Source organism: Pecten maximus, chromosome 4 (genome assembly GCF_902652985.1).
Source record: "Pecten maximus chromosome 4, xPecMax1.1, whole genome shotgun sequence".
Classification (NCBI taxonomy): Eukaryota; Metazoa; Mollusca; class Bivalvia; order Pectinida; family Pectinidae; genus Pecten; species Pecten maximus.
In genome coordinates, this window is record NC_047018.1 from 52,186,092 (window position 1) to 52,206,948 (window position 20,857).

Sequence of the window (20,857 nt, forward strand, 5' to 3'; positions counted from 1 at the left end):
ACATTTTTAATCTGAAATATCATAAAGAAAGACAACATAAAATATTTCTTTTAATGTTTACCATGCCACAGAGTAGGAATTGAACGTTGCCTTTTGATTTTTTAAAAACAATTTTCATTTTAGTTTATCTGATCAAGAACTTTTGCAATATCCTCTGACGTATGTACACTATGCCGGATTATTTACCTGGATATTATTTACGAGCGACTTTGATCAGTCGCATCTCATGTCCCCTAAAAATGCCTTACATAAATAACCATATCTGTTTATTGTTAGGACGCTAGAAATAGAAATCAACAAGTCCGCGATTGAATAAATAAATATACAGATAATTAAGTCTGTAGATATGGTAATTTTGGATACATGTCCGTTTCAAAGGTTTTTGAAGGTAAATTGAATATAAAAAAGGAATATGTCAGAAGTATACTTTGTCGCATAGTTTATTTCAAACCCATTCGTTAAATAAACAATGATTCATCTGTGTGAAATGTATCCGTTATCACCGAGACTCCAGGAAAACGTTTTACTTTAGCTCTCTGCTGCCCTGGATGTGTCAAGGTAACATCGAAGGCACTAGAATTGTGATTGGTGTATGGAAGAACTCCTGACCAAATGTCTTTTTAAGATTACAGAGGTAGGACAACCAAAATAAGAGCCAGACAGTTTAGCTTGACCTCAAGATCAGATGTCAAGTTAAATTGAAAAACTAAATGTTCTTTTAATGGGATGTCCTTAAAAATGTGTACCACAACATGATCTAAATGGCCTGACATATCTATTACACACAAACAATTGGGCACCTGTAATACCAGGATCTAAATACGATCTAAATATCCTTTGGTCAAGGACACCAATTATTTACAAAGTGACAGTGACTGAACTATCGATATTTTCCAGAGGTGGTTAAAGTGAAAGTTTTGCTGTATATCCCGTCCAGCGTCTCAGACACCTTGCACGAACTAGTGACATATATCACCATGTGTCTCAGTCACGTGGTATCTACTAGTTTCGGACACACACGAAATACAATACAATTACATTGCATAGACTAATTCACCAGTATTGAATCCAAAATTTAATAGGAGTTGTTTGAATTGCTAAGATTGCCCTATAAACAATGCTGTGATAAATCACATGTAGGGTTTCTATTGTTTGTGTGTACAATCTGCAATTAAAACATCTATTTTTTTGGCGAATGAATTTAAACACTGCTCACAAACACAGTCACTCAACACTCGAATCATCTAGCTACATATATGCTCTGAAGAATATTTTTGCAGATCGACCAGATATGAAATTCTTTCTTAAACGTCATGATCGTTTTTTACAAAACGTAATCAGATATTCAGAAGCATACCGACCTACCCCCACCTAACACAACCGTCACCATAGTTTCACGAGCACCGTAACTATTGCTGAGATGTGTCAGTGTCGGAAAGAGTGTCCACGTTGTCGTCCCCTAAAATAGTAATTGATGGCAGCGACCGCATGAGTAGTCACAATTGAGATCTACATACTGATTGTGTCCACAGTAACTTGCTGCCCACGTGGGGCACTGAGGGTCCGCATCGTTACAGGTCGAAAAAAATGGGTCCATAGGCGGAGTCGGCGGCGGGGAGGGTGGAAGGAATGGCTGTGTTCCAGTATTAAAAGGGTCAGGTTGGTAATATGGGGATGGATTTGTCACGGACTGGGGATACCCAGGAACATGTGGCGCAGGCTGGTATGCCACAGGAGGATGGGGCGCTGGCTGGTTTGCCACAGGAGGATGGGGCGCTGGCTGGTTTGCCACAGGAGGATGGGGCGCTGGCTGGTTTGTCACAGGAGGATGTGGCGAAGGCTGGTGTGCCACAGGAGGATGTGGCACAGGCTGAGTTGTTGTGACTAGTTCTTTCAGCGATGCTGTTGACACTTTTCCAGCAGCCGACCCTGTCTGCTGAAGTAAGTTTGACTTGTCCCGTATAAGTAGCTTCTTTGCGTCAATGGTCACCCAGCCCCCTGTGGTCGTGCTCGGCTTCTGTGTGGTTGTTGTTGGTGCTGGCAAAAATGCTTTCCCGTTATTACGTCCTGCAGGTCCCCAGGGCGAATAATTCGTCAGTATATTCTTGTTGCTCTTATTCTTCCTGTTCCTATTTTGTCTCATTGCACGATTCTTCCGGAACCTAGTATTGCCCTGTGGCGGGCTCTTGTTTCTCTCGTCACGTCCAGGCGACTGTGCTTGGTAGCCGTTTTGTTGGTTATGCATGGGAACATTAATGTGCTGAATAGGTCGCTGTTGTTGTTGTTGTTGTTGTTGTTGTTGTTGAATGAATGGTTTCTGATTCTGTTGAGAGGGTTGGCGGTTTCCCTGTCGTCGCTGCTGCTGCTGCTGAGAAGGTCGTTGTTGTCGGCCCTGTTGATTTGGTGATTGCTTTCGAGGAGGCTGTGAAGGTTGTCCAGAGGAACGGTTTGGGGGGATTTGTTGTGGTGGAAATTGGTAGTTAGAAGGTAGCTGTGTGGAAACTTGTTGATTAGAGGATTGGTAACTTGTGCCTTGATAAGCTTGTTGTTGCTGATTATACTGATAACTGGGTTGATTCTGAGACGGCTGCTGTATTTGTTGATCTGTTTGTGACTTCCAAGTTTGTGGTGTGGTGTTCCAGCCCCCTCCAGCATTGTTACTCCATTGCTGACCCTGGCTTGTCCCGACCGGGGTCGCTGTCCAGGCAGCCGTTCTAGTTGTAGGCATGGCAGGCGTCGTCGCGTTCGTTGTCTGTGTTGTTGTCTGTGTCGTTGTGGTATTTGAAGGAAACTCTATCCACAAATTGGCCAGCCGGTGGGCTGTCGTCTTCGCGGTGGTCACCTGTAGACCATTCCATGTCCCTGCTCCCTGATCAGACTGGCTGGCAATAGCCGCACGACCATAGTTTGAAGACATTGTAGATGTGTCTGAAATAGATGAGTGGGCATATTATAAAACAAATAACATAATATTATGAAAACATTTTGTTTCGATCGTTATGATGACTTATGTAACGAAGATTAACAATCATCGATCGGTGCATTACATTTCTGTATCACAACCAGAGCACGCTTAAGGTATGATTCCCTGTCATTCAAATCGCTTCTTATTCCATAATATTCAAACAGCGTCATAAATAACATATCTTGATAAAGCATCGTATTGCATTCTCGAGCAACTTGGCTGACATGTGTCTGATTGTCTGACATGTGTCTGATTGGCTGACATGTGTCTGATTGGCTGACATGTGTCTGATTGACTACATGTGTCCGGTCATGTGTCCGATTGACTGACATGTGTCCGAACATGTGTCTGATTGACTGACATGTGTCTGATTGATGACATGTGTCCGGACATGTGTCCGATTGACTGACATGTGTTCGGTCATGTGTCCGATTGACTGACATGTGTCCGATTGACTGACATGTGTCCGATTGACTGATATGTGTTCGGTCATGTGTCCGATTGACTGATATGTGTTCGGTCATGTGTCTGATTGACTGACATGTGTCCGATTGACTGACATGTGTTCGGACATGTGTCCGATTGACTGACATGTGTCCGATTGACTGACATGTGTTCGGTCATGTGTCTGATTGACTGACATGTGTCCGATTGACTGACATGTGTTCGGTCATGTGTCCGATTGACTGACATGTGTCCGATTGACTGACATGTGTCCGATTGACTGATATGTGTTCGGTCATGTGTCTGATTGACTGACATGTGTCCGATTGACTGACATGTGTCCGATTGACTGACATGTGTCCGGACATGTGTCTGATTGACTGACATGTGTCCGATTGACTGACATGTGTCCGATTGACTGACATGTGTCCGATTGACTGACATGTGTCCGATTGACTGACATGTGTCTGATTGATGACATGTGTTCGGTCATGTGTCCGATTGACTGACATGTGTTCGGTCATGTGTCTGATTGACTGACATGTGTCCGATTGACTGACATGTGTCCGGACATGTGTCTGATTGACTGACATGTGTCCGATTGACTGACATGGCGAGATGTCCTAAGGTATTCCGTCACTTTATACATGACCAGTTTAAATGTTGCTTTTTTGTACTGTTTAACGACAAATCGATCAAAGCAATTATAATAAATATGTTGGTGGTACTGCAAACGAAGTGGAATCACGAACGATTTCCCACACAAAATATATGGTGAAAATAATTTTGGGTGACCATAGCATTCACGTCATCTGACCACAACAATGTACCAAGGCGATTTGTTGTTTACTATGAATATTAAAGAGAGTAGAAGTGTAAGGTGATGTAACAAATAAGAGTTAAAAGCATTGACGCCACTTCAAATTCGAACGATTTTTAAATATGGCATTCAAAAATAAAATTAACACAAACGTCTTTAGCCATTTTAAACTTTAGCATGTAAGGCTTGTTGATAAAATGACCAGTCATTAAACAAAACAATCTTAGAACACAGCCAAATCATCAGCTTGATTTATTAATGTAGCAATGATCAAAAGATGTCGTTTAAAGCAGAACACATGTACAGGGAGGTAATGAATGATACCGCGGTGTAGGAGAGACCGGATGTCACGATAGGGAAGGAACTACACACGTAACTAACATAGTCTCGTTAAATATCTATCATAACTGAAGTGGAAAAACGTTCAAGTCATCTCTTAATTTTCACAAAGGAATTTAATATTTTAATGGTTTATTACTGTGGGGGAGCACGTGGTAAATCTGTGATAGGAGTATGGATTTTAACATGTATATATCACGAATAAAATACATTTTAATTCAAGATAAATTAAAGTGATAAAGACAATGATAATTAAATAAGGAACAAAGTTGACTTTACATTAGATGAATAAATAAATATCTCATGAACCATTATTTTTCAGAATAAAATATTTTCTTTTTATTTCTTAATTTTTATTTATTTAAATTTTTTTTTTTTTTGAAAATGAATTGTTGGTAGATTATGTTGAATTTGTCTTTCAGATTTAAATTTCTAATGTTTTACAAAGTCATATCCACAGAATGTACACAGACAATGCTTTAATACACCTTTGCATATGCGAGATACATTTTTCTTTCACCCTGGACAGGGATATCTGCAGTTTTACCGGGGTGAGATTTTCTTAGCTCACCCTAGGGAAAAGACAAGCTACACGTGGTCTTTGAACGTGCTCTTGTTCTCGATAGGGTGACGTCACTATGACCTGACCCGGAACGTTTGAATCTTAATATCAATATTATTCACCAAAGAAATTAAAATAAGTATTGATTATCAGAGTTAACTGGGTGTTTGATGTTCTTTTTGACAAGGTGTTAAGCGTATGCTGAAAGAAAAATATTGTTCATGGTAATCTTAACGAACAAGATTGTTACAATTATTTTAGTGAATTATCAACAACAGAACCTGTGGATAATCCAATGGTCAATGATTTTTTAAATGATTATGACATAAATGTACCAAATAATATGTTTCATGAATTAGATAATCAGATATCTGATAGTGAAGTTCTTAAAGCTATCAGAAACTTGAATAATTCTAAGGCTTGTGGGCCAGACTTACTATTAAATGAGTATTTTATTAAAGGAAAAGAGGTACTTTTGCCTTGCTTAGTCAAATTGTTCAATAATATCTTTAAATCTGGTTTTTATCCTTCATCATGGTCATTAGGCAATATTATACCTATCTTCAAGAAAGGTGATAAAAATGATACCAATAATTACAGGGGCATCACACTAGTTAGTTGTTTAGGTAAATTTTTACATCAATCTTAAATGAGCGCCTAATGAAATTTGATAGTGATTATTCTTAATTAAGTGACGCTCAGCTTGGCTTTAAGAAAAACTTATCTTTTGTAGACGCCATTTTTGTTTTACAAACCTTAATAAGTAAAATTTTAAAAAATAGGAAAAGACTATATTGCTGTTTTATTGATTACAAGAATGCTTTTGATTTTATAAATAGACAAAATTTGTGGTACAAACTTATTAAAGAAGGTGTTGAAGGGAAAATGTTGAATATTATAAGAGCACTTTATAAAAATGTGAAATGTTGTGTCAATTATAATAATAATATGTCCGATTTTTTTAAATGTCAAAATGGGTTATTCCAAGGTGAAATAATGTCACCATTATTGTTTTCCATGTATGTCAACGACTGTGAAATGAATTTCCTAACAGAAGAATGTCCATCTATTGAGTTATATACTATTAACTTGTTTTTAATTATGTATGCTGATGATATGGTTTTACTGGCAGAAACTCCCGAGGGACTGCAAAAAATGTTAGATACTTTATTACTTTACACAAAGAAATGGAACCTTACTGTAAACACTACCAAAACTAAAGTAATGGTTTTCCGAAACGGTGGTAAATTAAGAAAAGATATGACGGATGTGTATTAGAAACCGTAGATGAATTTAATTATCTGGGGATACAAATGAATTTTAATGGTAAATTTAAGAAAACTCGACAAAAAATTGCTGAACAAGGAAGAAAAGCATTATTTTCAATTTCTGGAGTATCAAAGAAAAATTGTTTTAACGTTGAAACCAAATTACATATTTTTGATACATACGTCGGTAGTATATTTAACTATGGGGCTGAAATTTGGGGTTTTCATAAAGCACCGGATATAGAGAAAATCCACTTACAGTTTTTAAAAAGATTATTGGGGGTTAAGAAAAGTACTTCTAATTGTATGATTTACCAAGAATTAGGGAGATTACCTTTTGTAATAGTGAGAAAATTTAGAATTTTTAAATATTGGTTGAAATTAAAACAAACCGATAACTGTGTGTTAAATGCTTGTTATCAAGATATGTTAGAAAACGGGAATGAATGGCTGAATGAAGTTAAAAAAGAACTGTATAGAATGGGTGTTGGGTATATATGGCAAAATGGGGATATTTATACAGCTGATTATATTATGAATATTGTTAAATGTAGACTATGTGATATATTTATACAAGAATGTAAAGAAAAAATCAATTCATCTTCCAAGTGTTCGCTGTACAAGTTTATTAGTGAAAAGTTCTACTTGCAGCCATATTTATCAAAACCAATAGGTACTTCTAATTTAAAAGAAATAGCTAGAATTAGATTGTCATCTCATAAATTAAATATTGAAATTGGTAGATTTAATAACTTAGAAAGAAATCAAAGAATTTGTTCCTATTGTAACAGTGGAGACATTGAAGATGAATTTCATTTTATTATTAAATGTGAATTTCATTTAGACCTAAGAAAACGTTTTATTAAAAAATATTATTATAATAAACCTAGTATGTACAAATTTATTCAACTTCTAGAAACAGTTAACAAAAAAGATCTTTCAAATTTAGCAAAATATATTAAATACAGTAATAAACAAAGAACAGATTTTTTTTTAGTATAAAAAAATGTCCTACACTCTACCTGTTGTACAATGTATGTGTTAGTCCAGTTGTGTGTGTGTATGCGAGTGTGTGGTTTTGTATTGTATCATTTCTGTTCATGTATATATTTGTTGAACCGATGAGCCGTAAGGCTCAAGGAAATAAAGAACTTGAACTTGAGCTGCAGCCTTATCACAACAGCCATCCGCCGTCCATGTGTTGTTTTCATACGTTTGGATTTGGTTCACACTTCGATTGGAAAACAGGGTAGGAGAAAAATAATTATTCACCCCTTTTTGGGATGAGATAGGGGGATCTCAACCCTCGGGGAGATTGTTAAGTTCCCAAACACGGGGCTTTAACAATCCCCCCTTGGGTTGAGATTCCCCTTTCTTACCCAAAAAGGGGTGAAAGATTCTATTATTATACGTCAGTGATAGGTTAAGCGGAAAATTTAAACGCGTCATAACCAATAGTTAATAAAACAATCTTTATAAATGTAAATATAAACATTGAACTGTTACTTAATGGTAGCATACAGTCGATATGAATAAAATTTGGGTGACAGATAAATATTTCCTCGGCAAGCCTCGGTTCTGACCCAAATTCCAGAACCTCAGGTAGAATTTCCCGATCCCATATACCTACACAAGATGGACTCTATCAATCTTTCCTAATTCATAGACATATGAAACTAGAACAAAATAGTGATGTTATTTTTTCCTAATTCCATGGTGAGTTGAAAGTATTTCAATTATGATTCATTACAGACCTAAACAAGCAATTTGATATTTTAAAACTCGGCTCTCAAAGCCATATTCCAATCTTTATACGTACCTGGTGGAAGTGGAACCGTACAGGTACCACAGGTCTTTCGACAGTTTTCAAATACGTGGACATTGTCCTTACAGTACACTATCCATCCCTCACAGTACGGGTCGGTATCCACACAAATATCTTGTACGCGTCCTGTAACACACATTTCAAAAACATTTTTACCAAGGTGTCAATTGTGGCGGCGGATCTGATTATTTTAATGTTTTGTCAATACGTGAAAATTGTTGGTGGAACTAGTTGTGGTGGTTGGTACTTGTGGTTGCTTCTGCTATGGTTGTTGTTGGTGTTGTTACTGACCAATTGTTGTTGGTGTTGTTACTGACCAATTGTTGTTGGTGTTGTTACTGACCAATTGTTGTTGGTGTTGTTACCTACCAATTGTTGTTGGTGTTGTTACCTACCAATTGTTGTTGGTTTTGTTACTGACGAATTGTTGTTGGTGTTGTTACTGACCTATTGTTGTTGGTGTTGTTACTGACCAATTGTTGTTGGTTTTGTTACTGACGAATTGTTGTTGGTGTTGTTACTGACCAATTGTTGTTGGTGTTGTTACTGACCATTTGTTGTTGGTTTTCTTACTGACCAATTGTTGTTGGTGTTGTTACTGACCAATTGTTGTTGGTGTTGTTACTGACCAATTGTTGTTGGTGTTGTTACTGACCAATTGTTGTTGGTGTTGTTACTGACCAATTGTTGTTGGTGTTGTTACCTACCAATTGTTGTTGGTGTTGTTACTGACCAATTGTTGTTGGTGTTGTTACTGACCAATTGTTGTTGGTGTTGTTACTGACCAATTGTTGTTGGTGTTGTTACTGACCAATTGTTGTTGGTGTTGTTACTGACCAATTGTTGTTGGTGTTGTTACTGACCAATTGTTGTTGGTGTTGTTACTGACCAATTGTTGTTGGTGTTGTTACCTACCAATTGTTGTTGGTGTTGTTACTGACCAATTGTTGTTGGTGTTGTTACCTACCAATTGTTGTTGGTGTTGTTGTTACTGACCAATTGTTGTTGGTGTTGTTACTGACCAATTGTTGTTGGTGTTGTTACCTGACCAATTGTTGTTGGTGTTGTTACTGACCAATTGTTGTTGGTGTTGTTACTGACCAATTGTTGTTGGTGTTGTTACTGACCAATTGTTGTTGGTGTTGTTACTGACCAATTGTTGTTGGTTTTGTTACCTACCAATTGTTGTTGGTGTTGTTACTGACCAATTGTTGTTGGTGTTGTTACTGACCAATTGTTGTTGGTGTTGTTACTGACCAATTGTTGTTGGTGTTGTTACTGACCAATTGTTGTTGGTGTTGTTACCTACCAATTGTTGTTGGTGTTGTTACTGACCAATTGTTGTTGGTGTTGTTACTGACCAATTGTTGTTGGTGTTGTTACTACCAATTGTTGTTGGTGTTGTTACTGACCAATTGTTGTTGGTGTTGTTACTACCAATTGTTGTTGGTGTTGTTACTGACCAATTGTTGTTGGTGTTGTTACTGACCAATTGTTGTTGGTGTTGTTACCTGACCAATTGTTGTTGGTGTTGTTACTGACCAATTGTTGTTGGTGTTGTTACCTACCAATTGTTGTTGGTGTTGTTACTGACCAATTGTTGTTGGTGTTGTTACCTACCAATTGTTGTTGGTGTTGTTACTGACCAATTGTTGTTGGTGTTGTTACTGACCAATTGTTGTTGGTGTTGTTACCTACCAATTGTTGTTGGTGTTGTTACTGACCAATTGTTGTTGGTGTTGTTACTGACCAATTGTTGTTGGTGTTGTTACTGACCAATTGTTGTTGGTGTTGTTACTGACCAATTGTTGTTGGTGTTGTTACTGACCAATTGTTGTTGGTGTTGTTACCTACCAATTGTTGTTGGTGTTGTTACCTACCAATTGTTGTTGGTGTTGTTACTGACCAATTGTTGTTGGTGTTGTTACTGACCAATTGTTGTTGGTGTTGTTACTGACCAATTGTTGTTGGTGTTGTTACTGACCAATTGTTGTTGGTGTTGTTACTGACCAATTGTTGTTGGTGTTGTTACTGACCAATTGTTGTTGGTGTTGTTACTGACCAATTGTTGTTGGTGTTGTTACTGACCAATTGTTGTTGGTGTTGTTACTGACCAATTGTTGTTGGTGTTGTTACTGACCAATTGTTGTTGGTGTTGTACCTACCAATTGTTGTTGGTGTTGTTACTGACCAATTGTTGTGGTGGTGTTGTACCTGGCAAATTGTTGTTGGTGTTGTTACTGACCAATTGTTGTTGGTTTTGTTACTGACCAATTGTTGTTGGTGTTGTTACTGACCAATTGTTGTTGGTGTTGTTACTGACCAATTGTTGTTGGTGTTGTTACCTACCAATTGTTGTTGGTGTTAGTACCTACCAATTGTTGTTGGTGTTGTTACTGACCAATTGTTGTTGGTGTTGTTACTGACCAATTGTTGTTGGTGTTGTTACTGACCAATTGTTGTTGGTGTTGTTACTGACCAATTGTTGTTGGTGTTGTTACTGACCAATTGTTGTTGGTGTTGTTACTGACCAATTGTTGTTGGTGTTGTTACTGACCAATTGTTGTTGGTGTTGTTACCTACCAATTGTTGTTGGTGTTGTTACTGACCAATTGTTGTTGGTGTTGTTACCTACCAATTGTTGTTGGTGTTGTTACTGACCAATTGTTGTTGGTGTTGTTACTGACCAATTGTTGTTGGTGTTGTTACTGACCAATTGTTGTTGGTGTTGTTACTGACCAATTGTTGTTGGTGTTGTTACTGACCAATTGTTGTTGGTGTTGTTACTGACCAATTGTTGTTGGTGTTGTTACTGACCAATTGTTGTTGGTGTTGTTACCTGACCAATTGTTGTTGGTGTTGTTACTGACCAATTGTTGTTGGTGTTGTTACCTACCAATTGTTGTTGGTGTTGTTACTGACCAATTGTTGTTGGTGTTGTTACTGACCTATTGTTGTTGGTGTTGTTACCTACCAATTGTTGTTGGTGTTGTTACTGACCAATTGTTGTTGGTGTTGTTACTGACCAATTGTTGTTGGTGTTGTTACTGACCAATTGTTGTTGGTGTTGTTACCTACCAATTGTTGTTGGTGTTGTTACTGACCAATTGTTGTTGGTGTTGTTACCTACCAATTGTTGTTGGTGTTGTTACCTACCAATTGTTGTTGGTGTTGTTACTGACCAATTGTTGTTGGTGTTGTTACCTGACCAATTGTTGTTGGTGTTGTTACTGACCAATTGTTGTTGGTTTGTTACCTGACCAATTGTTGTTGGTGTTATTACTGACCAATTGTTGTTGGTGTTGTTACTGACCAATTGTTGTTGGTGTTGTTACTGACCAATTGTTGTTGGTGTTGTTACCTACCAATTGTTGTTGGTGTTGTTACTGACCAATTGTTGTTGGTGTTGTTACTGACCAATTGTTGTTGGTGTTGTTACCTACCAATTGTTGTTGGTGTTGTTACTGACCAATTGTTGTTGGTGTTGTTACTGACCAATTGTTGTTGGTGTTGTTACTGACCAATTGTTGTTGGTGTTGTTACTGACCAATTGTTGTTGGTGTTGTTACCTACCAATTGTTGTTGGTGTTGTTACTGGCCAATTGTTGTTGGTGTTGTTACCTACCAATTGTTGTTGGTGTTGTTACCTACCAATTGTTGTTGGTGTTGTTACTGACCAATTGTTGTTGGTGTTGTTACCTACCAATTGTTGTTGGTGTTGTTACTGAGCAATTGTTGTTGGTTTTGTTACTGACAAATTGTTGTTGGTGTTATTACTGACCAATTGCTGTTGGTATTGTTACTGACCAATTGTTGTTGGTGTTGTTACTGACCAATTGTTGTTGGTGTTGTTACTGACAAATTGTTGTTCGTGTTGTTACCTACCAATTGTTGTTGGTTTTGTTACCTATCAATTGTTGTTGGTGTTGTTACTGACCAATTGTTGTTGGTTTTGTTACCTACCAATTGTTGTTGGTGTTGTTACTGATCAATTGTTGTTGGTGTTGTTACTGACCAATTGTTGTTGGTTTTGTTACCTACCAATTGTTGTTGGTGTTGTTACTGATCAATTGTTGTTGGTATTGTTACTGACCTATTGTTGTTGGTGTTGTTACTGACCAATTGTTGTTGGTGTTGTTACTGATCAATTGTTGTTGGTGTTGTTACTGACCAATTGTTGTTGGTGTTGTTACTGACCAATTGTTGTTGGTGTTGTTACTGACCAATTGTTGTTGGTGTTGTTACTGATCAATTGTTGTTGGTGTTGTTACTGACCAATTGTTGTTGATGTTGTTACTGACCAATTGTTGTTGGTGTTGTTACCTACCAATTGTTGTTGGTGTTGTTACTGACCAATTGTTGTTGGTGTTGTTACTGACCAATTGTTGTTGGTGTTGTTACCTACCAATTGTTGTTGGTGTTGTTACTGACCAATTGTTGTTGGTGTTGTTACTGACAAATTGTTGTTGGTGTTGTTACTGACCAATTGTTGTTGGTGTTGTTACTGACCAATTGTTGTTGGTGTTGTTACCTACCAATTGTTGTTGGTGTTGTTACTGACCAATTGTTGTTGGTGTTGTTACCTACCAATTGTTGTTGGTGTTGTTACTGACCAATTGTTGTTGGTGTTGTTACTGACCAATTGTTGTTGGTTTTGTAACCTACCAATTGTTGTTGGTGTTATTACTGACCAATTGCTGTTGGTATTGTTACTGACCAATTGTTGTTGGTGTTGTTACTGACCAATTGTTGTTGGTGTTGTTACCTACCAATTGTTGTTGGTGTTGTTACTGATCAATTGTTGTTGGTGTTGTTACTGACCAATTGTTGTTGGTGTTGTTACTGACCAATTGTTGTTGGTTTTGTTACCTACCAATTGTTGTTGGTGTTGTTACTGACCAATTGTTGTTGGTGTTGTTACTGACCAATTGTTGTTGGTTTTGTTACTGACCAATTGTTGCTGGTGTTGTTACTGACCAATTGTTGTTGGTGTTGTTACCTACCAATTGTTGTTGGTGTTGTTACTGACCAATTGTTGTTGGTGTTGTACTGACCAATTGTTGTTGGTGTGTTACTGACCAATTGTTGTTGGTGTTGTTACTGACCAATTGTTGTTGGTGTTGTTACCTGACCAATTGTTGTTGGTGTTGTTACCTACCAATTGTTGTTGGTGTTGTTACTGACCAATTGTTGTTGGTTTTGTTACTGACCAATTGTTGTTGGTGTTGTTACTGACCAATTGTTGTTGGTGTTGTTACTGACCAATTGTTGTTGGTTTTGTTACCTACCAATTGTTGTTGGTGTTGTTACTGACCAATTGTTGTTGGTGTTGTTACTGACCAATTGTTGTTGGTGTTGTTACTGACCAATTGTTGTTGGTTTTGTTACTGACCAATTGTTGTTGGTGTTGTTACTGACCAATTGTTGTTGGTGTTGTTACCTACCAATTGTTGTTGGTGTTGTTACTGACCAATGTGTGGTTGTTGTACTGACAAATTGTTGTTGGTGTTCGTTTACCTACAAGTGTTGTGGGTTTGTTACCTATCAATGTTGTTGGGGGTGTTACTGGGACCAATGTGGTAGTGCTGTACTGACCAATGGTTGTTGGTTTTGTTACGGACCAATTGTTGTTGGTGGGTTTACTGGACCAATGTTGTTTGTTTGTAACCCTACCAATTGTGTGGTGTGTTATGACCACAATTGTGTTGGTTTTGTTACCGACAATTGTTGTTGGTGTTGTTACTGATAATTGTTGTGTGTTGTTAATGACCAATTTGTTGTTTGGTGTTGTTACTACCAATGTGGTTGGTGATTGTTACTGACCAACTTGGTGTTGGTGTTGTACTGACCAAATTGTTGTTGGTGTTGTTACCTACCAATTGTTTGTTGGTGTTGTTACGGACCAAATTGTTGTTGGTGTGTTACCTACCAATTGTTGTTGGGTGTTGTGGACCTACCAATCGTTGTTGGTGTTGTTACTGACCAATTGTTGTTGGTGTTGTTACTGACCAATTGTTGTTGGTGTTGTTACTGACCAATTGTTGTTGGTGTTGTTACTGACCAATTGTTGTTGGTGTTGTTACCTACCAATTGTTGTTGGTGTTGTTACTGACCAATTGTTGTTGGTGTTGTTACTGACCAATTGTTGTTGGTGTTGTTACTGACCAATTGTTGTTGGTGTTGTTACTGACCAATTGTTGTTGGTGTTGTTACTGACCAATTGTTGTTGGTGTTGTTACTGACCAATTGTTGTTGGTGTTGTTACTGACCAATTGTTGTTGGTGTTGTTACTGACCAATTGTTGTTGGTGTTGTTACTGACCAATTGTTGTTGGTGTTGTTACTGACCAATTGTTGTTGGTGTTGTTACTGACCAATTGTTGTTGGTGTTGTTACTTACCAATTGTTGTTGGTGTTGTTACTGACCAATTGTTGTTGGTGTTGTTACCTACCAATTGTTGTTGGTGTTGTTACTGACCAATTGTTGTTGGTGTTGTTACCTACCAATTGTTGTTGGTGTTGTTACTGACCAATTGTTGTTGGTGTTGTTACCTGACCAATTGTTGTTGGTGTTGTTACTGACCAATTGTTGTTGGTGTTGTTACTGACCAATTGTTGTTGGTGTTGTTACCTGACCAATTGTTGTTGGTGTTGTTACTGACCAATTGTTGTTGGTATTGTTACTGACCAATTGTTGTTGGTGTTGTTACTGACCAATTGTTGTTGGTGTTGTTACCTACCAATTGTTGTTGGTGTTGTTACTGACCAATTGTTGTTGGTGTTGTTACTGACCAATTGTTGTTGGTGTTGTTACTGACCAATTGTTGTTGGTGTTATTACTGACCAATTGTTGTTGGTGTTGTTACCTACCAATTGTTGTTGGTGTTGTTACTGACCAATTGTTGTTGGTGTTGTTACTGACCAATTGTTGTTGGTGTTGTTACCTACCAATTGTTGTTGGTGTTGTTACTGACCAATTGTTGTTGGTGTTGTTACTGACCAATTGTTGTTGGTGTTGTTACTGACCAATTGTTGTTGGTGTTGTTACCTACCAATTGTTGTTGGTGTTGTTACCTACCAATTGTTGTTGGTGTTGTTACTGACCAATTGTTGTTGGTGTTGTTACTGACCAATTGTTGTTGGTTTTGTTACTGACCAATTGTTGTTGGTGTTGTTACTGACCAATTGTTGTTGGTGTTGTTACTGACCAATTGTTGTTGGTGTTGTTACTGACCAATTGTTGTTGGTGTTGTTACTGACCAATTGTTTTTGATGTTTTTGTTACCTACCTACTGCTGTTGGTGTTGGTCTTGGTGTTGTATAACTATTCTGGTAGTTATTGGTATTATATAGCGCATTGTTTTGCTGCTGAGAACCAAACTGCTGGACTTTTCTGCCTGGAAGGTTTGAACTTCTGTTACTGACCTCTAATTAAAAAAGAAAAAAAATTAAAGAAAAAACATCAAATGAATTTTCGAGACACAACTCATTGCACGCCAAACAATGAATTAAAACCATACGTTGTGAGTTACCCTAAACATAGGAGAGGAATACAAGATACAAGAGAAATGTCTCTTACCGATAAACAACTACTGTACATTTTTAATTCAGCTGATACTTAGAGCTAGGAGAAGTATATCAGAAATGTCAAAAAAAAAAAATAATAATAATTCACATTACATACATACCCTGTGGAAGCCCTTTGAACACAAAGTTCTTTTTTCCGGTATCCAGAGCTGTAATAAATCAAAGTCAAACTTTTTTTTTTGATTTCGTTTCCTAGCAACTTATCCATACAATATCATCATTTATGTGCAGATTTATACATCCGGAATCATGTGAAACTGTTTCAATTAAATTTCAAACTTCGGGTCATTTTACTATCTTTAGTACCAAAACCATTATAACCAAACACAGTCGATTCAGTTAGTCCACAATTCCCCGCCGAAATCGCTCGTATCATTAAACGGTGGGCAAAATGGAGTTATGGTCCTTGAATAATCACGATTAAGACAAGTGATATTTTATAGTGGTAACTTGGCCGACTTCTGAAAACTATATTCATTTCTCAACTTTCTCTTTGAACATTTAAAACCTTGTCAATTCAAAATACCGAGGGGACTAAATTTCCTTGAAGAGTTAAAATTTCTACACTGCTAAGGTACATGTAGTATGCGACAAAACAAGCAATTTTGATAATGATGAGACACATTTCTTGTGATAAAAAAAACAAAAAAACAAAAAACAAAAAACAGAAAAAAAGCAAAAAACAAAAACAACAACAAAACACAAAAAACAACTCACACAACGAGAATCTGGAGTTTTCACTTTCGTGTGGAATGACGACTCTGTTGGGGTCCTCGATATTCTGAGCTTGGTTGTTTAAATCACTGAACGGTATGAACCGATTAGGCTTGACTGACTTACTCTTTAAATCTGTATTAAATTGTTTATGCTGCACAGAACTCAGTCTCCTATTTTGACCAGAACCAGTGCTTTGCTGGTTTTTCATATTCTTTGTAGCTTGTTGCTGAGGCCGGAACGTGTTAATATTATTTTCATTCCTTTTCTGGTTATTTTGCAATTTGTTCGAAAATTTGTTTTGAATGAAGGCCTGCTTGTTCTGTCCTCTTCCATTTTTATTGAATCGAGACTGTACTGGAATTCTGATATTGATGTTGCGAGATTGTCGGTTGAACCCGTTCTCGTTAAACCTTGCAATGGCGGTAGGACCTGGCATTAAGTAACTAACATCACCAGCCGCCGGGTCATGTCCGACAATGCCTTTGACTGTCGGCTGTGATGTAACTCCCAGTTCTCCTGTAATGGGATCGGTCGTAAAGCCGTTATAGCTACGCTCGTTTTTAACATTCCGTTGTCCATTGTCATTTGCCCGTTGTGTTTTTGTAACGTGGTAATCTATGTTCTGATGCGTAAAAGAAGTTCCGTCGTTTGTAGGTTGGAAATTAAGATGGATGTACGATGGTTGACTAGATTTTGAAACAGCATTATTAACATAAGTTTGGCTGAATTCCGTTAAGTTTTGTTGTTGAATAGATGGACTAGATAGGGTAGGCAGTGGAAACCGTTTGTCATTGTGTATCTTGGTGATATACCCGGTATTACTGGACTGAGTTGCTTGATGGATGTGGTGGGTAGATTGCAAGTTATATCGGGGAACAGACACTTGTGATTGGCCAGGGTAAGCCCTGTGTGTGTTTTGTTGTTGTGATTGGTCAATGTTCCCTCTGTGTGTGTTGGTTGAATGTGATTGGCCATAGTAAGCGTTGTTTGTGTTGGTTGAATGTGATTGGCCAGAGTAAGCGCTGTTTGTGTTGGTTGAATGTGATTGGCCAGGGTAAGCGCTGTGTGTGTTTTGTTGTTGTGATTGTTTCCCTCCGAATGTGTTCATTGATTCTGATTGGCCAGAGTAAGCGCTGTGTGTGTTCGTCGATTGTGCTTGGCCAGGGTAAGCGCTGTGTGTGTTTTGTTTTTGTGATTGGTTCCCTCTGAATGTGTTGGTTGATTGTAATTGGCCAGTGTAAGCGCTGTGTGTGTTGGTCGGTTGTTGTACTATATTTCCTTTGTTGTTGTTGTTGTTGTTGTTTGTATGCGCATTTTCTGCAATATTTGGAGGCGTGACTGGTTTAAAGAAGTCGTAGTGGTCTACGTTTGTCTGTTGTTGTTGGACTGTGGGCGTGGTCGTAGTATCGGTAGTCTTGGTGACATCGACTCTTCTATAATTGATAGTTTGTTCGTATGCCTTTTGATGAACCCGTTTCCAGAAATCGGCGTCGGTGATTTTAGTTGTCGGTTTGGTTGTTATAAGATTCACGTTGGATTGGTTAATACCCGGACTAGTCGAAGTCTGTGTAGTATTGGCTGAAATAGTCAGACGATGTATGTTAAGTATATCAGATGACACGGAATGGGTCGGTTACAGATTGGGCGTGGACATTGTTTGTTTACTGGTAGTAGCGTCTACATTAATGTAAAATCACAATTCATCGCAGCATACTTAGTTTACATCAATCCTAAAGAAATTAATATTTTCTGATACATTGTATATGTGTGATATACTGATACATTATAACAAACACACGACTTCCCTAACAATTCTTACTCATAACCTATAGAACATGACTCGCTATTGTTAAATTATAGATGAACACGGACGTTGTTGATAAAGTGACCTGGTTCAGGTGTTATTGGCGGTGAGCGTCTTTTAGTTTATCAACGACACCCGTCAGGTAAATTTAGGTCAAATTAAGGTTATATAATGTTCTCAAAGTGAGAGCCAGGGTGGAGAACACCGTTGGTATATCATTGAGACTAAAACACATTTAATTTCCATATTGTCCACTACGTTAACGAACAGTGATGTAGAAAAAACTTACATGCGCACAAATTGTGTCTACAAATCTCGTTCACGGAACAAATACTGCAAGCTTTCCCTCTTCTGAACGGCAAATGTATTCCGTCATTTCCTCTAATTGAAATTGAAAATCACATTAAAGTATATTTATAAAGGATCAAATAGTTACCATTATTCAATATTCTATTATCAATGGTATACACATTTATTCTTACTACAACAGAGAGATCAGATAGGAGACACATTAAAGTACATTTTACATAACATAACCGTTGATAAAAAAAGTTTTAAAAAAAAATCACTATGAAATATCCCTCCGGCTCCGGTTGAGATGTAATCAAATAATTTTATTTGTTTAAATATAACATTTTTACAAAGCAAAATTAGACGGCGAAGAAATTTAAAATTATGAAAAATGTAAAATACTCAATAAATGTTTCTATTACCACTGATTTTATCAAATTCACTTTGATCACTGTACACATTTACCGAGCTACGATTTAAATTTAGAATAACGTGACTGTCATCAATTGTTTTTATTTCAATTTTCTTTGAGGATTAACTTGGCGGTTCGAATACGCTCCGTTTGTGTGTCATGTGGTGTCATGTGATGTCATGTGGTGTCATGTGGTGTATCGCTGTCCGTTTTATAATTTCCAATTTGAATTATTTGTAAAAAATAAACGTGAAGTTTTGAAGCGAACTGAAACATACGGTGGCTGATTAAGGATATACACAGATTTTTTTTCTATGTTAGGGCCCTAACTTAGTAACCTAGGGCCCTTACATGGCTATCTTAGGGCCTAACATATTAACCTAGGGCTCTAACATAGCTATCTTAGGGCCCTAACATAGTAACCTAGGGCCCTAACATAGCTATCTTAGGGCCCTAACATAGTAACCTAGGGCCCTAACATAGTAACCTAGGGCCCGAACTTAGTAACCAAGGGCCCTAACATAGTAACCTAGGGCCCTTACATAGTAACCTAGGGCCCTAACTTAGTAACCTAGGGTCCTAACATAGTAACCTAGGGCCCTAACTTAGTAACCTAGGGCCCTAACATAGCTATCTTAGGCCCTAACTTAGTAACCTAGGGCCCTAACATAGCTATCTTAGGCCCTAACTTAGTAACCTAGGGCCCTAAGATAGTAACCTAGGGCCCACCATAGTAACCTAGGGCCCTACCATAGTAACCTAGGGCCTTACATAGTAACCTAGGGCCCTAACTTAGTAACCTAGGGTCCTAACTTAGTAACCTAGGGCCCTAACATAGTAACCTAGGGCCTTGCATAGTAACCTAGGGCCCTAACAAAGTAACCTAGGGCCTTACATAGTAACCTAGGGCCCTAACTTAGTAACCTAGGGTCCTAACTTAGTAACCTAGGGCCCTAACTTAGTAACCTAGGGCCCTAACATAGTAACCTAGAGCCCTAACATAGTAACCTAGGGCCCTAACATAGTAACCTAGGGCCTTACATAGTAACCTAGGGCCCTAACTTAGTAACCTAGGGCCCTAACATAGTAACCTAGAGCCCTAACATAGTAACCTAGGGCCCTAACATAGTAACCTAGGGCCTTACATAGTAACCTAGGGCCCTAACTTAGTAACCTAGGGTCCTAACTTAGTAACCTAGGGCCCTAACTTAGTAACCTAGGGCCCTAACATAGTAACCTAGAGCCCTAACATAGTAACCTAGGGCCCTAACATAGTAACCTAGGGCCCTTACATAGTAACCTAGGGCCCTAACATAGTAACCTAGGGCCCTAACTTAGTAACCTAGGGCCCTAACTTGGTAACCTAGGGCCCTAACTTAGTAACCTAGGGCCCTAACTTAGTAACCTAGGGCCCTAACTTGGTAACCTAGGGCCCTAACATAGTAACCTAGGGCCCTAACTTGGTAACCTAGGGCCCTAACTTAGTAACCTAGGGCCCTAACTTAGTAACCTAGTGCCCTAGCTTAGTAACCTAGGGCCCTGACATAGTAACCTAGGGCCCTAACATAGTAACCTAGGGCCCTAACATAGCTATCTTAGGCCCTAACTTAGTAACCTAGGGCCCTAACATAGTAACCTAGGGCCCTAACGTAGCTATCTTAGGGCCCTAACTTAGTAACTTAGGGCCCTAACTTAGTAACCTGGGGCCCTAACTTGGTAACCTAGGGCCCTAACATAGTAACCTAGGGCCCTAACTTGGTAACCTAGGGCCATTACATAGTAACCTAGGGCCCTAACATAGTAACCTGGGGCCCTAACTAGTAA

The 20,857-nt window shown here is 38.2% G+C and overlaps 1 protein-coding gene across 1 annotated transcript in view; it reads right to left on the bottom strand.

Annotated features, from left to right (window-relative positions):
- Window positions 1–422: 422 nt before the first annotated feature.
- Window positions 423–20,857, bottom strand: part of LOC117326386 (alpha-protein kinase 1-like) — a 43,991-nt gene continuing 23,556 nt past the window's right edge. The window contains exons 4-9 of the mRNA XM_033883133.1: window positions 18,620–18,711; window positions 16,527–18,104; window positions 15,911–15,958; window positions 15,512–15,649; window positions 8,218–8,349; window positions 423–2,928 (exon numbers count right to left, since the gene is read on the bottom strand). Of these exons, the coding sequence (XP_033739024.1) occupies window positions 1,460–2,928; window positions 8,218–8,349; window positions 15,512–15,649; window positions 15,911–15,958; window positions 16,527–18,104; window positions 18,620–18,711 (3,457 nt within the window). The 3' untranslated portion in view covers window positions 423–1,459. The remainder of the gene's footprint in view (window positions 2,929–8,217; window positions 8,350–15,511; window positions 15,650–15,910; window positions 15,959–16,526; window positions 18,105–18,619; window positions 18,712–20,857) is intronic.